Raw genomic sequence first — 17,672 nt, 5'->3', positions numbered from 1 at the left:
GTTAGCTCAAGTGGTTCAAGGTGTTCAAAATTATCTCTAATGTGTTGGGTTTGATTCCTAACAACAACATTATTTTTTATACTTAGCTTTTGTTATTTTTTTCAAACTCCCTGAGTGAAAATCCTGAATCCGCCACTATCTCGTACTCCTTCTTTGATTTGGTCGCGTCAATCCATAGCAAAAGAAATAGAAAAGCAAAATTGGAAAAGAACGTAGATGTTTGGACAGCATATCGAGAATGAGGCTAGATAACACATAAGGCACACTTTATTTTTTTTTAGAAATAGTAGAGTACATGAAATCACTATAGGACTCCACACTATTTCATATTTCTAGGTGCTGCTTATCTTAATCTTCCATAATACTCCCTTAGAACTACTAACTAATAATAATTTAAATCATGCTGGGATCCGTAATTTGGACAAAACAACAAACTTCCATGGTGGGAGTCCTTTGAACAGTGAGGTTCCAATTAACAACAAGTCTAACTCGACCACATACAAAATCTTGTGTCGCAGGCATATTAGGGAGTAAAACCACAACTAGGGCTGCAGAATTTTGCTTCTCAATTATTTTTTTTGCAGTGAAGGCTGGTTTCCCAACAAGTTCAGGCCATGAATGCTTTCCTATAATTACAGAAATATAATGAGAGAAAAGATAATTTAAAACATATGCACACTATATTACGACTATAAAGAATATTATTCACAAAATAACAGAGTTAATTTCACAGATGGTCACTCAACCAACAACTTTTATCTCACAAGAAAGAGTAACTCTATTTAATAATATGTTACTACTATGTGACAGATTTCGGAAAGTAACTCAACTAAAACTTTTATTTGAAAAAGTCACTCAACTTTGTTTTGTAATACAAAAGCCAATCAAATAATGATAACTATCTTAGAAAGTCACTCAATTTTGTTTTGTACAGAAAAGTCACTAAGCTTTATCTCTGAAGAAAGACAATCACTCTATTTAATTTGTTTTTTAACAGAAAAGTTACTCAACTATATTGTTTTCAAGAGGTTTACAAAATCCTTAAAACACAGATAAATATGAACTTCACATAGTAACAAATTACTCCCTCCATTTAAAAATTTTTGTTTTACTTTTCTTATTAGTCGGTTCAAAAAAAGAATGCTTCTTTCTTTTGGCAACTCTTTAATTTCAACTTTTCACGTGACATGTTTAAGACCACAAGATTAAAAGACATTTTATTATTGACATATCTTTAATTTAAGACCGCAAGATTCAAAAGTCTTGTTTACTTTCTTAAACTTCGTATTAAAGCCAAACCAGACAAACAAATTAAAACGGAGGGAGTAGTAAATATAGTTTATCTGTCTTTTAAGGATTTTGCAAACCTCTTGAAAAAGATGTTAAATACCATTAATCATAATACAGAAAAGGGTCAAAAATACCCTGAACTTTCAAATATTGTTTATTCGTACCCTCCGTTATACTTTTCGTCTAATTGAGCCATTACTGCTATACTTTGGTGTTGATTTACCCCTAATTTAAACGGCAATCCACGTGACAGCCTCAAAATGAAATAACTCATCTCCAATTTTGGTAAACCCGCATAGATTCGATCCGGTTCCTTTCATTAATCCGCCCCTAAAATATTTCTCCCAGATCTCTCTATCTTTCTCTTCTCTCTCTTCTCTCCCACTTCGTTGAAACTAGAGGTGGAAAAATGGGTAAAAAATATGGTTATCCGCCCAACCCAACCCATTTTAAAATGGATCCAATATGAGTCAACCCATATTATCCACTTAAAATATGGGTAAAATGGATAAAACCCACAAAATATAGAGTGTGTTTGATATGGAGGAAATGTTTTCCAATTTTTCCATGTTGATTGGTCAAAATGTTTTGAAAAATATTTTCTTTAGGAAAACAAGTTCCTTAACCATCCCCTCCTACCCTCCTACCCTCCCACCCCACTATCTAACCACCCCTACACCATCACTACCCTCACCCCCACCACTTAACCACCCCTCCTACCCCCACGCCCACCAACCCTACTACCCCTACACCCCTCATGCCCACCCCCACCACCCCCACTACCTCCCTCCCCATCCCCTACCCCTATCACCACCTACCCCACCCCTACCCCTATCACCATCTACCCCCAACCCCTACCTCTCACACCTCCCTACCACCATCCTCTATCTCTCAACTTTGCAAAACTAGACATTTTGTGAAAGTAGTAACTTTCAAAAATAGAAACTTTACAAAAGTAATCACACTACAAAAGTAGCCGCTTTTTTAAAATATTACTTGCGAAAAATAGCTACTTTTAAAAATAGTCGTTTTGCAAAAGTAGTCACTTTGTAAAAGTAGCCACTTTTAGAAAATAGCCACTTTGTGAAAGTAGATACTTTTTAAAAATAGTCACTTTTTGAAAGTAGTCAATTTTCATAAATAGTCATTTTGTGAAAGTAGTTACTTTAAAAACTAACTACTTTGTAAAAGTGGCCATTTTTTAAAATAGCTGCTTTGTGAAAGTATTAAAATAACCATTTTTGCAATGTGCCATTTCTAAGATAGTGGTCACTTTTGTAAAGTAGCCATTTTTTAAAGTGACACAAAAATGGCTACTTTTGTAAAGTGGTTATTTTTTGAAAAATGACAAAAAATTGCTATTTTTGCAAATTTGCATTTTCGGTCGTTTTGCAAGAAATATATTTTTACAAAAATAACCATTTTTATGTCATTTTTCAAAAATGGTCAATTTACAAAAATAGCCATTTTTTGTGTCACTTTTAAAAAATGACTAGTTTACAAACATAGTCACTTTTTGGGGTTGTCTTCAAAGTGCAAAGTAATCATTTATGAAATAGACGCTTTGGGTGGGGGGTGGGTGAGGGTTGGGTGCAACGGTGATGTGGGATAGGATGGAGTTGGGGTGGGAAGGTGAAGATGAAGTACGTTCGAGGGTGGTCATTGGGTGGGGTTGGGATTTGGTTGGAGAGTGGGTGGTGGGGGTGGGGTTGGGTGGGTAGTTTTCAAAAAAGATTTTCTTGGAGGTCGTGTAATTGAAAAGTTTCGAAGTTCTATTCTTCCCAAATTTTGAGGCGCAACTATGTACTAGAGATTGGATTTGTGGACAAAATGGTAAATTAATCTTCTCCATATTGGCTACATGAAGCCAACATATTTGAAATAGCTTTGGAAAATATGGATAAGATGGATATCCATATTATCCGTCGGGTAACCCATTTTTTAACCGTGTTAAATATGGCGGGTCGGGAAATTGATTCGTTTTTTGTCAACCCATTTTCGATCCGGCCCATATCCGACTCGACCAGCCCATTTGCCACCTCTAGTTGAAACTAGTGTTTTAAAAGGCAGTTTCAGGGCTCGCCTCGGGGCTCGCCCTGGGGCGGGGCACTGGCAAAACGCCCCGAGACTTACGCGCGGGGCTTAGTTCCTGTAAGGCTTACGCCTCAAAGCGCCCGACTGTACGCCCTAAACACGCCTAACGCCCAACGCTCGGGGCTCGCCTAACAGTTCTTACACAAATTATATGTTAAATTCCTTAATTAGAATCGTTGACCCTTATAATTCTTTAACAAATGAATGATACTTAATAGTTTTTTCATCTATAGAAATAAGAACATTGGGTGTAACTCAAATAACAAGTCATAGTATTGCATACATTTGAGAGCATCGTGAGGGTGAATATCACTTTATATTTTTTTTATAAATACATAACCCTTGACCGGTAGCGGTAGGGAGAGAGAAGTTTGGGATTGATTTATATATGTTTCAGGCCGGTGAGAGGGAGTGCGGAATAAGGATTGATTTCACTGTATCCATCGTAGCCCACCCCATCTACCTATTGTCGGAGGTCAATCCTAGGAGTTAGCAGGTATGAAAGAGTCCCCTCTCTGTCTGTCTCTCCGAGTTTCTACTACTAAGTAGCACTTCTGCTATTCAATCATAGACTTCGTGCTCCCTGGGTGCAGGAAAAAAGGCGAGCTATGCGCCTCCTCCAAGATATCATGGCACAGGTCACTGTCCTGAGGAACCGAATTGTATATTTTTACTTGTCATTGGTCTTTTATCCTATGTATCAAAATTATCATATTTCATTATTTCGTTATTTGAAAATAATTTTTTTTTTATTCACGAAGGAGTTACGTTTTAATTATAACACTGAGATAAAATGAATAAGATGATAGCAATAGTGTTTTAAGAAATTGTGATTTTTTCATTGTTTGAAAGTTAAGATGTTATAATTGATTTGCATTTCATAATAGCTTTTATTTCATTGTATTGTTTATACTTGTAAAATTATGTTATATAATTACAAGTTGTAAGTGGCGTATAATGAATTGCTTTGATTAGTTTATATATATATATATATATATATATACATTTTTCTTTTATTTTTTATGTAATTTTACCTATTTAAAAGTATTTATTGTAATTATATTATTTTATGAAATACTAAAAATTAAATACTGATGGGGCTTACGCCCCGTGCCTTGGGCTTACGCCTCGCTGAGGCATATGTAAAACGTCTCGCCTTATGCCCCCGCCTTTTAAAACACCGGTTGAAACCATCATAAACCAAGTTGCACAAGTCAGGTGATGAGTTTATGCCAATAAACTGGTCGTTGTTGAGTTTATGCCAAACGCCTGGTTCGCTGTTGAGTTACATGAAGGAAGAAGAACTGGGCAGCCATTGAAGCCCATCGAAGCTTCGATTTGATGTTTTTTTTTTTTAAAAAAAAAAAAAACTGTCCGGAGCTTTGGATTTGAATATTTAACATCAAAGTCAGTTCTTGTGAATTGTTAGAAGCTGAATACGTTATTTTCCATTGAATGAGAGCTTAGAAAACTGAAAACTCGGTTGGAAGCCATTAACGAAGCTTGACACTTCAAGTTTGAAAATCGGGTCTCCGCAAGCGAGTTTTATTTCAAGTGGGTGTTACTTTAAAAGATAGGGAACATCTTGAGGGGTTCAATATGAAATTTGGTGAAGGATTATAAGTGGTTAATTGATGAATTTCAGCTGCAAATCTCTTGAGGAAGAAGAAGATTGTTGAATTTCAGAAACATCCAGATTTGCCATGTGTTTGATTGTTTTGTTTATCAATTCAATGAGTTTCGGGGGCAAATGGGTCAGGTAGTGGGTGAGTGTTAATTAGAATCGAATATTAAAATTAAGGGTGAGTTATTTCGTGCCACGTGGATGGCTGTTTAAATTAGGCAAACCAAATATAACGGTAGCGACTTAATTAGATGAAGAGTATAACGGAGGATATGCGTAAACAAAGTTAACGATATTTTTGACCCTTTTCCGATCATAGTAATAGTTGTCTAAACTTTCTTTTTCTCTTTCTTAAGTGCCTCAATTTAGTTCACACTCGGCCATCAAATAATTGAAGCAGTAAGTGTGAACTTGAAAAAGTAATAAATTCTTCTTTATTTAAAAAATGTCAAATATTTTTTGAACAAGTCCAATTTGCCCCGATTATTAATTGGAAGCAGAGAGAGTACGCACATTCTTTCATCCAATCATCCAATTGTCAAATATTTTTGGAATAAATTTAGTTTTACAAAACATTATTATATAGTAGAAAATTGAGAGAGTACTTTCTCCCCCCTCTCCCCATTGTCAAATATTTTAAACTTAATCCATCTGTTTGCCAAAATTATTAATATTTGGAATTAGAAAAAGGACGTTCTTTCATTCCCGACCTAACAAAAAGTATAAACCCTTCGTTTGATTTTAAAATATTACTAAGAACTTGGAAAAATGCAATAACTTTGAAACTAAAAGAAAATATAATAATATTAATATTAATATAATAAACAAATAAATAAATAATTTAAAAAAAAAAACCTTTGCAAGATGATTGAGAGTCATCAAGTGCGTTTTCATTTTCTGGAAGTCGCAGGACTTCTATCTCCTCATCATTCCCTTTGAGTACCAGATCTCGTGCCGTCAGAGGTTTAAACACTGCAATTAAAATAAATAATTCACAAATTAATGAATTACTTATTTGAGATATATCACAGGTAACAAGTTTTTGCATAGTGGTATGTTTTGTTAATTATATAATATCCGAAATTTATTGGTCCGACTAATTCAAACATACAATGGGCAAAACAAGATATTCTGCTGAGGGGTATTCAATGTATTAAGGGGTATTCAATGTTTAATACATATGTATAAAAGGTTATTTTGGACCTATATACATATTAAAAAAATTCATATACGCAAAACAATCTTCCTGCGAAGGGTGTTTAACTAACCAACATTTGTCATTGGAACAAAATAGGGCTTATTAATGGGAAAATAACAGTAGGGATATCTTCATTTTCAAGGCTCGAACTCATGATTTCAGGCTACGGATGAAGAAATCTCATTCATTCTATCAGTGGTGGAGCCAGAGTGCTGGTTACGGATTCGGCATAACCTAGTAGCTCTAGCTCAAAATAGGTATTATTTGTGTTAAAAAAAAAATCCATTCGAAACCCAATAAGCATAAACAAAAAGTGTAGTTCAGATTCCATAAACTAAAAATTTATGACTACGACTCTGCCATCACATCATTTAGTGATAACAGTGGTAATAATTGTTTAAACATAGTAAAAATATGCATGAGATGGGGGGATTAAGGGGCTAATTAAACGTACGTGATGCAAGAAGCAAGAAAGCAACCACGTGAGATAACTTGACTATCCTCTTTCCCTCCATTGCCGTGCTTTCAAGAATATAAATATATTATAAATTAGAAAGAAATCCAAATTGTGATGTGTTAAGACCCATTGGTTCATACATAGGGTATTTATAAAGAGTGACCACCTCAATTACGTGCGATATTTGATCTTTCTTTGAAGAACCACCACATATATTTTTTTTTCCCCGAAACATCGCTAGTGTCGCATTTTACTCTTTTCAGTTGATTTAATAAAAAAATACATATAAACATTATCCGTTCACAGTTACGAGCTAGGTTTGGTACCACACATTATTGTGTCATATATCATTGAAGTCTTGAAATAATATACTATATTACTCCCTTTATTCACTTTTTACTAGTTTATAATGGACTTTGTAATTCTTTTAAGAAATAATAAATTAAATGCATATTTTTATTATAGTACTCTGCATTTCAAAGAAATTGAGAAATAATTCGGAGAATGAATAGTTAAAGTGAATGGAGTATGTAGAAAATAAGGCAAAGGACGAAAGGAAATAGTATAAAAGAATAAAAAAGAGATGATACCAAGAGTAAGAATGCTATGGTCCCCTATGAAATGTTCTTATTCATGACTCATGAGCCATTTTGTTAGTCGGTAGAACACATAAGAAATTTGTTTTATAGGTACGTACTTGATATTGATAGCTCCTAATTATTATGGCCTCCAATTTCCTGAGTTGCTTTTGAATTCAACTTTTTTCTACTAACCATGCATATTGCATTTACTCTATAAACTTGTGATATTAAATTACCTTTTCTGTCCCAATTTATGTTTTATTTTTTACTCCACTTATTAAGAGTCAATTTTACTAATCTTCAAAACTAAATTAAATTAGACTAACTTAAAAAGGGCATGCTCGGTACGGAAGTAGATTAACTTAATATTTTAAAATTAAAATTTAGGTATTAATAAATTATACTACTTATATGATGCAATGAAAAAGTACACTTTAAAATGTTAATCAAAATTCGCACAATTTAAATCTCGAGAAATAGAAAAATATTACAAGAATTGAGACAAAAGGGGTTTTTGATCTATCTTAATGAGAAGCGAACAAACTCCTTTCTTTATCTGCATTGTGTTAAATGATATTTGGGGAAACCTTGAAGGCCTATATCTGCATTGTGTTAAATGATAAGAGTGAAAATAGACAAACATACAAACTTAAGGAACATTCAAGTTAAAAACTATATGCATTAAATGAACATACATAAAGTATAATATGACGATCAAGGAAAATAAAAGTTTATATTTTCCATTCCACAAGAATATTAAGAATGTAATACAATAAATAGCCGATCCTCATTTATTTGGGACAAAAGAATATAATTGTGTATCTGTCAAAAGAATATAATTGTGTATCTGTCACTTCGAGACTTTCACGTCGGTGCGCTCAGGACCATAATTTTTTTTTCTTTGAAATATTTTTTAATGTATATAGGGAAGAGAATTATAAGGTGGGAATTGAACCTTCACTAACAAGGTCAAAATTCAGATAGTCAATTCAATTACTAAGTATTTGAAAGCAATAGAATTGAATTTAAGAACGGATGTATCACTATTATCATGTTTTTTAGCATAAAGTTTAACAATGGATGTTTATTAACCGGGTCAAAATCGGGTATAAGATATGAATTGTGTTAAATGGATTTTATGAGTTAAATTAGTTTATTATTTTTAAAATAGAGTTTTAATGTGACATGACATGCCAACTAGGACAGAAGTAGGGTTTTGTGGTGTTTAATATTTTTTTAGAAAAATAGTGATAATTGAGTGATATTTTAGTCCTAAAAAACAAAAGTAATACTAATAAACCGTTACAAAATATAGATGACCATTCAGGAAATTAACTCTTTTATTCCACAGTTTATACTAATTAATTACATGACTATCATCAACTCCTCAGTCCATTATGATGATGAGAACAATAACTAAGTGATCAGCATCGTTATGTTCCCTTTCTTTTATTCAATAGCAAACCAGATACACTGTTACATTCCGTCGTAGCTCTATCTACTTCTCGACCACATATCAGTTGATCATAATTTATTGATATGTATTTTCCCTCTAGTTTTTGGCTGCTTCTGTTGATGCGTGTAAGTATATACCGTAGACTAATAGCTTGTTTGGCCAAGCTTCTAAAATCAGCTTATTTTAAAAAGTATTTTTTTTTAAAAGAATTTTTCAAAAAAGCACTTTTAGCGAAAAACAGTTTGTGTTTGGCCAATTAATTAAAAAAACACTTTTGAGCAACAATTAGTGTTTGGCCAAGCTTTGAAAAAATGCTTCTATTTGTATTTTTTTCAAAAGTACTTTTCAAAAAAGTGCTTTTGAGCAAAAGCTGTTTTTTTAACTTATGAAAAACTGCTTCTGCTACTCTCCAGAAGCACTTATTTTCTCCCAAAAGCTTGGCCAAACACCTCACTTTTTTTCAAATAAGTACTTATTGAAAAAATAAATACTTATGGGGGAAAAATAAGCTTGGCCAAACAGGCTATAAATTGGATTCTTTAGAATTATAACCATGCATTTATGACATTTGTTTACTCTTTCTCTCTATTTGTATCCTTTCCAAAAATATTGGTTCTACTTTCTAGTCCTCCTTTGCTTTTGTTCTTCTATTTTATGCTTTTCATTATAGAACATGTGCCACTCTTGGTGGTATACGTACACTTTGGAAAAATAGAAAGCTTGCTTTGATTTGTTCACGATAAATCCTCCGACATTGAAAAAAATAAACGAAGAATAATCAAAGATGCAATAATGCATTATAGGGACAATAATACTTTTGATCCCTCAATTATTATTAGTAATTATTGATGTTAGTCCTCCTTATATTCGATAAATATATATATTTAACCTTCAATAAATTAACCAAAAATGCTATTAACCCAGCACAGTGTGTAAAAGGAATTAAGGAGCTGAATGACAATATATTAAAGCCACACTTTTTATTATTTATTCCAAATAGTACATGGAGACATTAATATCAACATGAACCCTAACTGAAATGTTTACATGTGTGGGCTGTTTTTAATTCTTCCATTAATTAACGAACCACAGGAATTTGGACAACAACATTCAAGATGTTAACAGCAAGACGAACTCGACCACAACGAAAATCTAATGGGACTGGAGAACCATTCGGTATAATCCGAACTTCTTTTACTGATGAATTTTCCTTCTCAATTCTTTCTTTAGCAAGCTTTGCTGGTCAACCAATAAGTTCTGGCCACATGTGTTTTCCTACACATATATTTATACACATAATAATGAGAGAAAATAAAGAGAACAAGAATAGTATACAAGACTGTAATAATATGAAAATTAAGGATTATTATACACACTACTAGAAAATTATTATTTTCCCACTGAAAAATGTTCAGTGGCTATTCCCACTGAATATCAGTGGAAAAACCTTAATAAGTAGTGTTTTCACACAGAAAAATTAGAAATTTTTCAGTGTTTCATGAGAACCTGTTTTCCACCATGTGTTTTCCCAATGAGTTGATTCTGTGAGAATAAGGTGGGAAAATCATATTTTATACCACAAATTTCTCACTGAATGTTAGTAGGAAAACCACTGTTTCAAGCCGTGATACAATTATATTCAAATATGCATGATGTTATTTACTTCTTAGTTGATCTCAAGATAGGATCATCATTTTCTCGTATCTTACTTGTAATTAGCTTTTTAATAATTAGTGATCTGATAATGCAAAAAAAAAAAAAAAATATATATATATATATATATACTATTTGTGTAAAAATTTAAACTCATATTTAGGGATGTACAAGCCAATTACCGAACCTTTCACAATGGGCGCTTGAAAATACGTAAAGAAGTTTTTCCAAAATTTGAGCCGGAAGCGTCTAATAGAAACGTTTTATTATAAGTTCAAGTGCTCAATCGGAACATGCGATAGTTCGAGTGTCTAAATTCAATGACAAGTTTAAGAGGTTGTTGACAAATTTTCGTGAAAAACATTTTCCTTAGTTCAAAATACTAATCAAACACATCCTAAGTCTGAGCTATGTACTTATTGCTCCCTCTGGCTCAAAATAAGTAACCACTTAGGCTTTTATTTTGGTTCAAAACAAGTGTCGACTTTACAAAATCAAGAAGGAATTAACTTTATTTTTCCAAATTTGCCCCTATTTTTTATTTTTTATTTTATTACATTTTTCCTCCGTATGGTGGCGTTACTTTAGCATACACTACTAAAAAAAGGGGAAAAATCGACGACGAAAACCGACGGACTGCGTCGGTTTTTTCAATGAAACCGACGGGAAACCGACCATGTACGGTCCGTCGGTTTACATAGCCTCGCTTTTTTAAAATCGACGGACCACGTCGGTTTTTTCCGACGGACTGCGTCGGTTACGTGGTCCGTCGGGTTTCATACAATAATTTTTTTAAAATTAAAATTAAAAAACCCGACGGACAGAGTCGGTTTTTTTAATTTTTGATTTATTATGTTATATAAAAACAATATATATTTTATGGAAAAACCGACGCACGACGTCGGTTTTTTATTTAAATTTTTTTATTTTAAATACAAAACCTACACAGTGCGTCGGTTTTCTCGAAAATTTCCTACATTCAATTCCTGCATTTTCTGCAGCCACACCTGCACAGAAATCAGTACCAAAAGCAGCTCAAAACTAGCATTAAAATGCTCCAAATCAATTCTAAAAGAGCTACAACACATAAAATCACCCTAAGTAATAATAAAACGCATCAAACACTATCTAAACACATCAAATACGATCTAAATAGACCTTCAAAGTTCAAAAATATTTAAATGTCCAACCAAAAGTTGATGTGTAAATCTAGAGAAATAAAATCTACATTTTTGTATTGAGGTTATAGAAATACTATAACTTAACAATTCTAACTTTGAAAAGCACAATCCCAACCAATTCTAACTTTGAATTCACAATAACAATTCTAACTTTAATAACTTATGGATTCTAACTTTAATTCTAAAAATTGAAAAGTAAATCTAGTCAAATAAAGTCTACATTTTAGTTTTGAAGTTATAGAAATATTATAACTTAATAATTCTAACTTTGAAAAGCACAATTCCAACCAATTCTAAAAATTGAAAAGTAAATCTAGAGAAATAAAATCTACATTTTAGTATTGAGGTTATAGAAATACTATAACTTAACAATTCTAACTTGAAAAGCACAATCTCAACCAATTCTAACTTTGAATTCTCAATAACAATTCTAACTTTAATAACTTATGGATTCTAACTTTAATTCTAAAAATTGAAAAGTAAATCTAGTCAAATAAAGTCTACATTTTAGTTTTGAGGTTATAGAAATATTATAACTTAATAATTCTAATATAACTTAATAATTCTAACTTTGAAAAGCACAATTCCAACCAATTCTAAAAATTGAAAAGTAAATATAGAGAAATAAAATCTACATTTTAGTATTGAGGTTATAGAAATACTATAACTTAACAATTCTAACTTTGATGAAAAGCACAATCTCAACCAATTCTAACTTTGAATTCTCAATAACAATTCTAACTTTAATAACTTATGGATTATAACTTTAATTCTAAAAATTGAAAAGTAAATCTAGTCAAATAAAGTCTACATTTAGTTTTGAGGTTATAGAAATATTATAACTTAATAATTCTAACTTTGAAAAGCACAATTCCAAATAATTCTAAAAATTGAAAAGTAAATCTAGAGAAATAAAATCTACGTTTTAGTATTGAGGTTATAGAAATACTATAACTTAACAATTTTAACTTGAAAAGCACAATCTCAACCAATTCTAACTTTGAATTCTCAATAACAATTCTAACTTTAATAACTTATGGATTCTAACTTTAATTCTAAAAATTGAAAAGTAAATCTAGTCAAATAAAGTCTACATTTTAGTTTTGAGGTTATAGAAATACTATAACTTAATAATTCTAACATAACTTAATAATTCTAACTTTGAAAGGCATAATTCCAACCAATTCTAAAAATTGAAAAGTAAATCTAGAGAAATAAAATCTACATTTTAGTATTGAGGTTATAGAAATACTATAACTTAACAATTCTAACTTTGAAAAGCACAATCTCAACCAATTCTAATTTGGAATGATCAATAACAATTCTAATAACTTATGGAATTCTAACAAAAAGCACAATCCAACAAAAAAAAAAAAAACTAGTCAAATAATTAAAGTATACATTTTTGCACATATTCAACATCAATAATATTACAAAGAATGTAACTAAGCTAACACAAATACATTGACAAAGAACATGAAATATAGCACAATCTCAAGCCAAAAAAAAAAAATGGCAACTAAACTAGTCAAATAAAGTTTACATTTTTTTTCACAAATTCAACATTAATAACATTGCAAATGATGTTTAACAAAGCTAAATAGATTAGCGTTAGGCCTAAAATCTACAAATAAAACTAAAATTGAAAGAATTTTAAAAGCCCTAATTTAAGAGAAACTAACCTCAATTAATTAACTTCAAAACGGGTCTGGGGTTGGTGGGGACGGGCTGCGCAGGCGGCGGGGAAATGGGCAGCGGGGCTGGGCGGAGGGGAGGGGGGCGGCGGGTAGCTAGGGTTTGAGGGGAATGCGAGTTAAATTGGGAAGAGGAGAAGAAATGGGTATGAAAACCCGTCTGGAATGTTTTTAAAGAAAAACCGACGGACAAAACCGACCCTGTCCGTCGGTTTTTCCTGCACGTTTGACCAGATTGGACCCAAAAATTAAAAAAAAAAAATAGGAAACCGACCCTGTCCGTCGGTTTCCTAAAAAAAAATTGTTTATTATTTTTTTTAGAAACAAATTGAATTGCATATTATTTAAAATATTTTTAAAAATAAAACCGACGTCGTCCATCGGTTTTATATTAATTATTATTATTTTTTTAATAAAACTGACGTGGGACGTCGGTTTTTTTTGCGGATATATATTTTCAAAATTCTGCCAAAAAAACCGACGTCGTCCGTCGGTTTATAAATTAAAATAATTAAAAAAAAATAGAAATGTAAAAAACCGACGCAGGGAGTCGGTTTTCCGTCGGTTTTTTAAACCGACGCACTTTTTTGTCCATCAATTTTTGGCAGTTTTTTAGTAGTGATATCACCAAAATTATAGTTAGAGGGGGCATTAAATGACCCAACCTCACTTACAAAGCCTGGGGATCTTAAAGTCCCTAATAAAACTACACAGTAAATCCAGTGAGACTAATGCAATGCAAAACTAGAATTCATCCTCTTACGCAATAATTGTTCTTCCTCTGTTTATGCCTTAGAGAGGCCATTTGAATCTGATCCAAACGATAAGGTCCAGCAGCTGTGGAGGGTAATGATTTGCCCTTATTTACTCAAGGCAATAAATAAGCAAGAGTCTTATTAATTAAGGATAATTTATTCAAAATACCTAGGTTTTTTTTTCTTGGAGTTTGTTGTCTTAAGGAGTGTGAAAAAGATTAAACGGACACTTATTTTGAACCGGAGATAGTATTTTGTTAGAAATGAAATGGAATATAAGGAGCAAGAAAAAAGAAGAAAAAAGGCAACTGGCAAACCTTTGCAAACCAAGTTGGACTCATCAAATCCCTCAACTGATTTCAATTCATTTAGAAGTAGGATGACTTCTAAACCATAACTTATTGTGGCTCTTTCTATTCGCGCCATGAGAGTTTCAAAGGCTATTAAAAAACATTTCACAATAGCAATTAGTGAAAAGATTATCTTTATCCGTTCGATATATTATAACCTGTTATGATAGTTAACATGCCTTATCTTTCGATTACTAATCTATTTATTATTTTACTAACTACTTATATTTTAGAGATAAGGGTCAAAAACACACCCCAATTATTACTTTTTTTTTTTTAATTTCATACCTAAACTATTAGAAGGTTGAGAAAACTATCTAAACTATCACTATCTAGTTTGCAAAACACACCTCAAATTATTCTTGAATGGCATGTGATCGACACTCTCCATTTTATATAAAAATATTGCCAAGTGTTGTCCACGCGGATAAATAATGTCACAATGACACCTACATGAAAATTAAAAAAAAAAACTATTTGTTTTAAAAAACAAACTGAAACATAATATTTTTTGTAGTATATAGAAGCTTAAACTTTTTCCAAGTTGGAACGTCAAAAAACTATGATCTCTAGAAACCTATAGCATCACAAGCAGGTGGCGGGAGGAGTTTCACCCGAACAATGGTGAAACCACGATTTTTCACTAACGGAGTCAAAATATAAAGAAGTAACCACATCAAGAACTTAAAGAGATTCAACAAATAATGTGTGTTTATTTATTTATTTATGTATGTAAGTATGTATAACAACAACCCAGTGAAATCCCACATCGTAGGGTCTGGAGAGGGTAGAGTGTACGCTATGTAAGTATGTATAAATAATGTAATTTTCCAGCAAAGGGGTGTGACAAGTGGCTCCGCCACTACATCTGAACCTCCCTTCCGGATAGTCACATTGAATTTAGAAGGTCAAACTTTATATAGATGAATCTTTGGTAAGGAAATTGTCCCCGCCACCGCACAAGCAATATAATCATTTACTGTCCTGATAATATTCTTGCATTATATTGCATGTTTGTATATGTAGAGAAAGGGAGGTACAAACAAGTTGCAAGAAGAAGGAACGCTATGACGTGAGCAAACTTGACCCAAGTTTTTGACTCCATTGTCTTGTTTTTTGAAGAGGTGAAGGAATATAATTAAGAGACCAAGTGTGGGTATGTTGAATTTGTGTGATTACATGGCATCAAAGAAATTCATAGGCAGAGCGTAAGCCTGTTAAGTGGGCCGGGCCGGGCGGGGTCATATAAATGAGGGTCACATGGGTCCGGGTCGGGCGGGCCATATAAATGAGGGTCACATGGGGCCGGGCCGGGCCATAGTTAGTGGGCCGGGTTGGGGGCCGGGTTGGAGGAGGGAAAGGGGTGTCCGGCCCAACCCCTACCTCGGTAGGGGTACATAGTAGGCTAAGTGGGCTAGGCCGGGTTTTAGTTAGTGGGCCGGGCTAGATTTTAATTATTTTAAAAAACAATCTAATACTAAAATTTATTAAGTTTGATACTTTAAAATTTAGTTGTTCACAACTTTATTTTAACCATCAAGTTCCTTAAATTATACTTTGACCCTATTTTTAATCTATAAATACCATTCATTCTTCTCCATATTGTCTCACAATTCCCTACTTTCCTTTTTCCCTAAATTTCCTACTCATCTAAATCTCTCTCTCTCTCTCTCTCTCTTCCAACTTCCAAGTTCAAATTCAAAATTTAAATTTAATGGATAATGATAATCCTCCACCTTCTCCTCCAGTCCGAAGATCAATTTCAAGTCCGGTGTGATTGCATTTTGAGCGAGTAGACGAGGAACATGTTAAATGTCAACATTGTGATCAAATATATCTCCATAAGTCCGAACCGGTTTTTGGGGGTACCGGTCCGTTACGTAGGCACTTGGACAAAAGGCACAAAATTGAACTTTGAAGTTTATCTCTTCTTTAAATTTCTCCGTCGATACTAGCGTTTTGAACTTTTCATTTGTAATAAGTTAACCGTTCAAGTTTGTATGTTTTGAATTTGCAATGTTATCAATTTAAGTGTGAAGTTTTATTTTAAATTACTTATTTAGTCTTGTTTCACATTCTCAACTTTTTATAATTTTTAGCACTAAAATAGCCGTTGGGAGTCTTCATTCCAACAGCATATTCAAGATATACACAAATATACCATTAACATATACAACATATACACAAATATACCACTTAAATAATATTAAAAAAAAAAAAATTAATTCGAAGTGGGCCGGGCTGAGCCCCCTATGGGCCAGAACCCGGGCTGCTGGTGGGTCGGGCTACCGGGCTAAATGGCATGTCTGGCCCAACCCCCTAATTTTTTCCACTAGCCCAGCCCACCACCCTCTTACCGGGTTGGGGGCCGGGCCGGTTATGGGTCGGGTTAGGTGGGCCGGTCCCAGGCCGACCCGGCCCAATTGACAGGCTTAGGCAGAGGGGTACCTTCATTGTTGTGAAGTAATAGTGGATTAGTGGTGTCCACACATGCAGTACAATTTGAAGATAAGGGACAAAATGGTATTTTCATTTAAAGGCACTAATTAGGACTAAAGTGTGATTTTTGAATAATTTTAATTACATATGGGAGATGATGGGGCATAGTGAAAATTCAATTCTAGGTCGTGTGAGACACCCGATAATAGTACTATTTTTTTGATAATAAACTGTGAATATCTTACTGTAAGTCTGTAACCAACAAAAAGAGTAATACAAGCGAATGAGCATCTAGAAATAATAGTCACCTTTTAGGAAGGATATTGTATCCTCCAGACCTCAAACAAAGAAAAAAACAACCAAAACTAGTTACAAAGTGTATGAATTCAATACTACTAGACCGTAAGTTAAGTAGTGTTTTTACCACCGGTTTGATGAATCGGACAAGAGAATGACACGGGAGATTTGGTTTTATAGTCGTTTTACAAATGTTTTTTCAGCTATATGACTTTTTCCACATAAAACATCAAATAATAGCATAAAAGATCTATAAATATATAGAAACGCATGCAGGATCTTTGTAGACTCATTTATTTCATTCAAATTCTTAGGCTTAGGAGATCACCGTAGAAACTGGAAAATAAATGTCGAAGCATCGTGACGAGTTTTATTTTCTCTTTCTTTTCTTTAAATAAATGGTGAATAATTCTGTTTATTATGAAATTTCTCAAAAATAGAAAAAGAAAATAAGAAACAAATTAGATCAATTTATTGATAATTTGGCTCCTTTTATCACAAGGCTAGACTTCGTGTCCTTCCTAATGCACGTGATAATAAAATGTCCTTTTCAATTATGTATCATTATTTGTTTAGTACTGGTCCCTCAACAATTAATATTTG

General features: G+C 33.0%; 1 protein-coding gene and 1 pseudogene across 1 annotated transcript; both read right to left on the bottom strand.

Moving 5' to 3' along the window:
* Positions 1-245: 245 nt before the first annotated feature.
* Positions 246-6,816, bottom strand: LOC132610796 (proteinase inhibitor I-B-like). The gene is made up of 3 exons (XM_060325194.1): positions 6,661-6,816; positions 5,864-5,980; positions 246-626 (listed from the first exon to the last, which is right to left on the bottom strand). The coding sequence occupies exons 1-3, from the start codon at positions 6,719-6,721 to the stop codon at positions 394-396; spliced, it is 411 nt and encodes a 136-aa protein (XP_060181177.1). The 5' UTR covers positions 6,722-6,816; the 3' UTR covers positions 246-393.
* A 2,943-nt stretch (positions 6,817-9,759) lies between these two features.
* Positions 9,760-15,438, bottom strand: LOC132610186 (chymotrypsin inhibitor I, A, B and C subunits-like; annotated as a pseudogene).
* Positions 15,439-17,672: the final 2,234 nt, after the last annotated feature.

This window comes from Lycium barbarum, chromosome 9 (genome assembly GCF_019175385.1).
Source record: "Lycium barbarum isolate Lr01 chromosome 9, ASM1917538v2, whole genome shotgun sequence".
NCBI classification, from domain to species: Eukaryota; Viridiplantae; Streptophyta; class Magnoliopsida; order Solanales; family Solanaceae; genus Lycium; species Lycium barbarum.
The sequence above is the reverse complement of the archived record's forward strand: the minus strand, read 5'-3'. Positions and strand labels throughout refer to the sequence as shown.

Coding starts and splice junctions, on each gene's coding strand:
- LOC132610796 (XM_060325194.1), bottom strand. CDS start 6,721: ATGGAGGGAAAGAGGATAGTCAAGTTATCTCACGTGGTTGCTTTCTTG. Junction 5,981..6,660: donor TTTCTTGCTTCTTGCATCAC/GTACGTTTAATT, acceptor TTTTAATTGCAG/TGTTTAAACCTCTGACGGCA. Junction 627..5,863: donor CTCTCAATCATCTTGCAAAG/GTTTTTTTTTTT, acceptor CTGTAATTATAG/GAAAGCATTCATGGCCTGAA.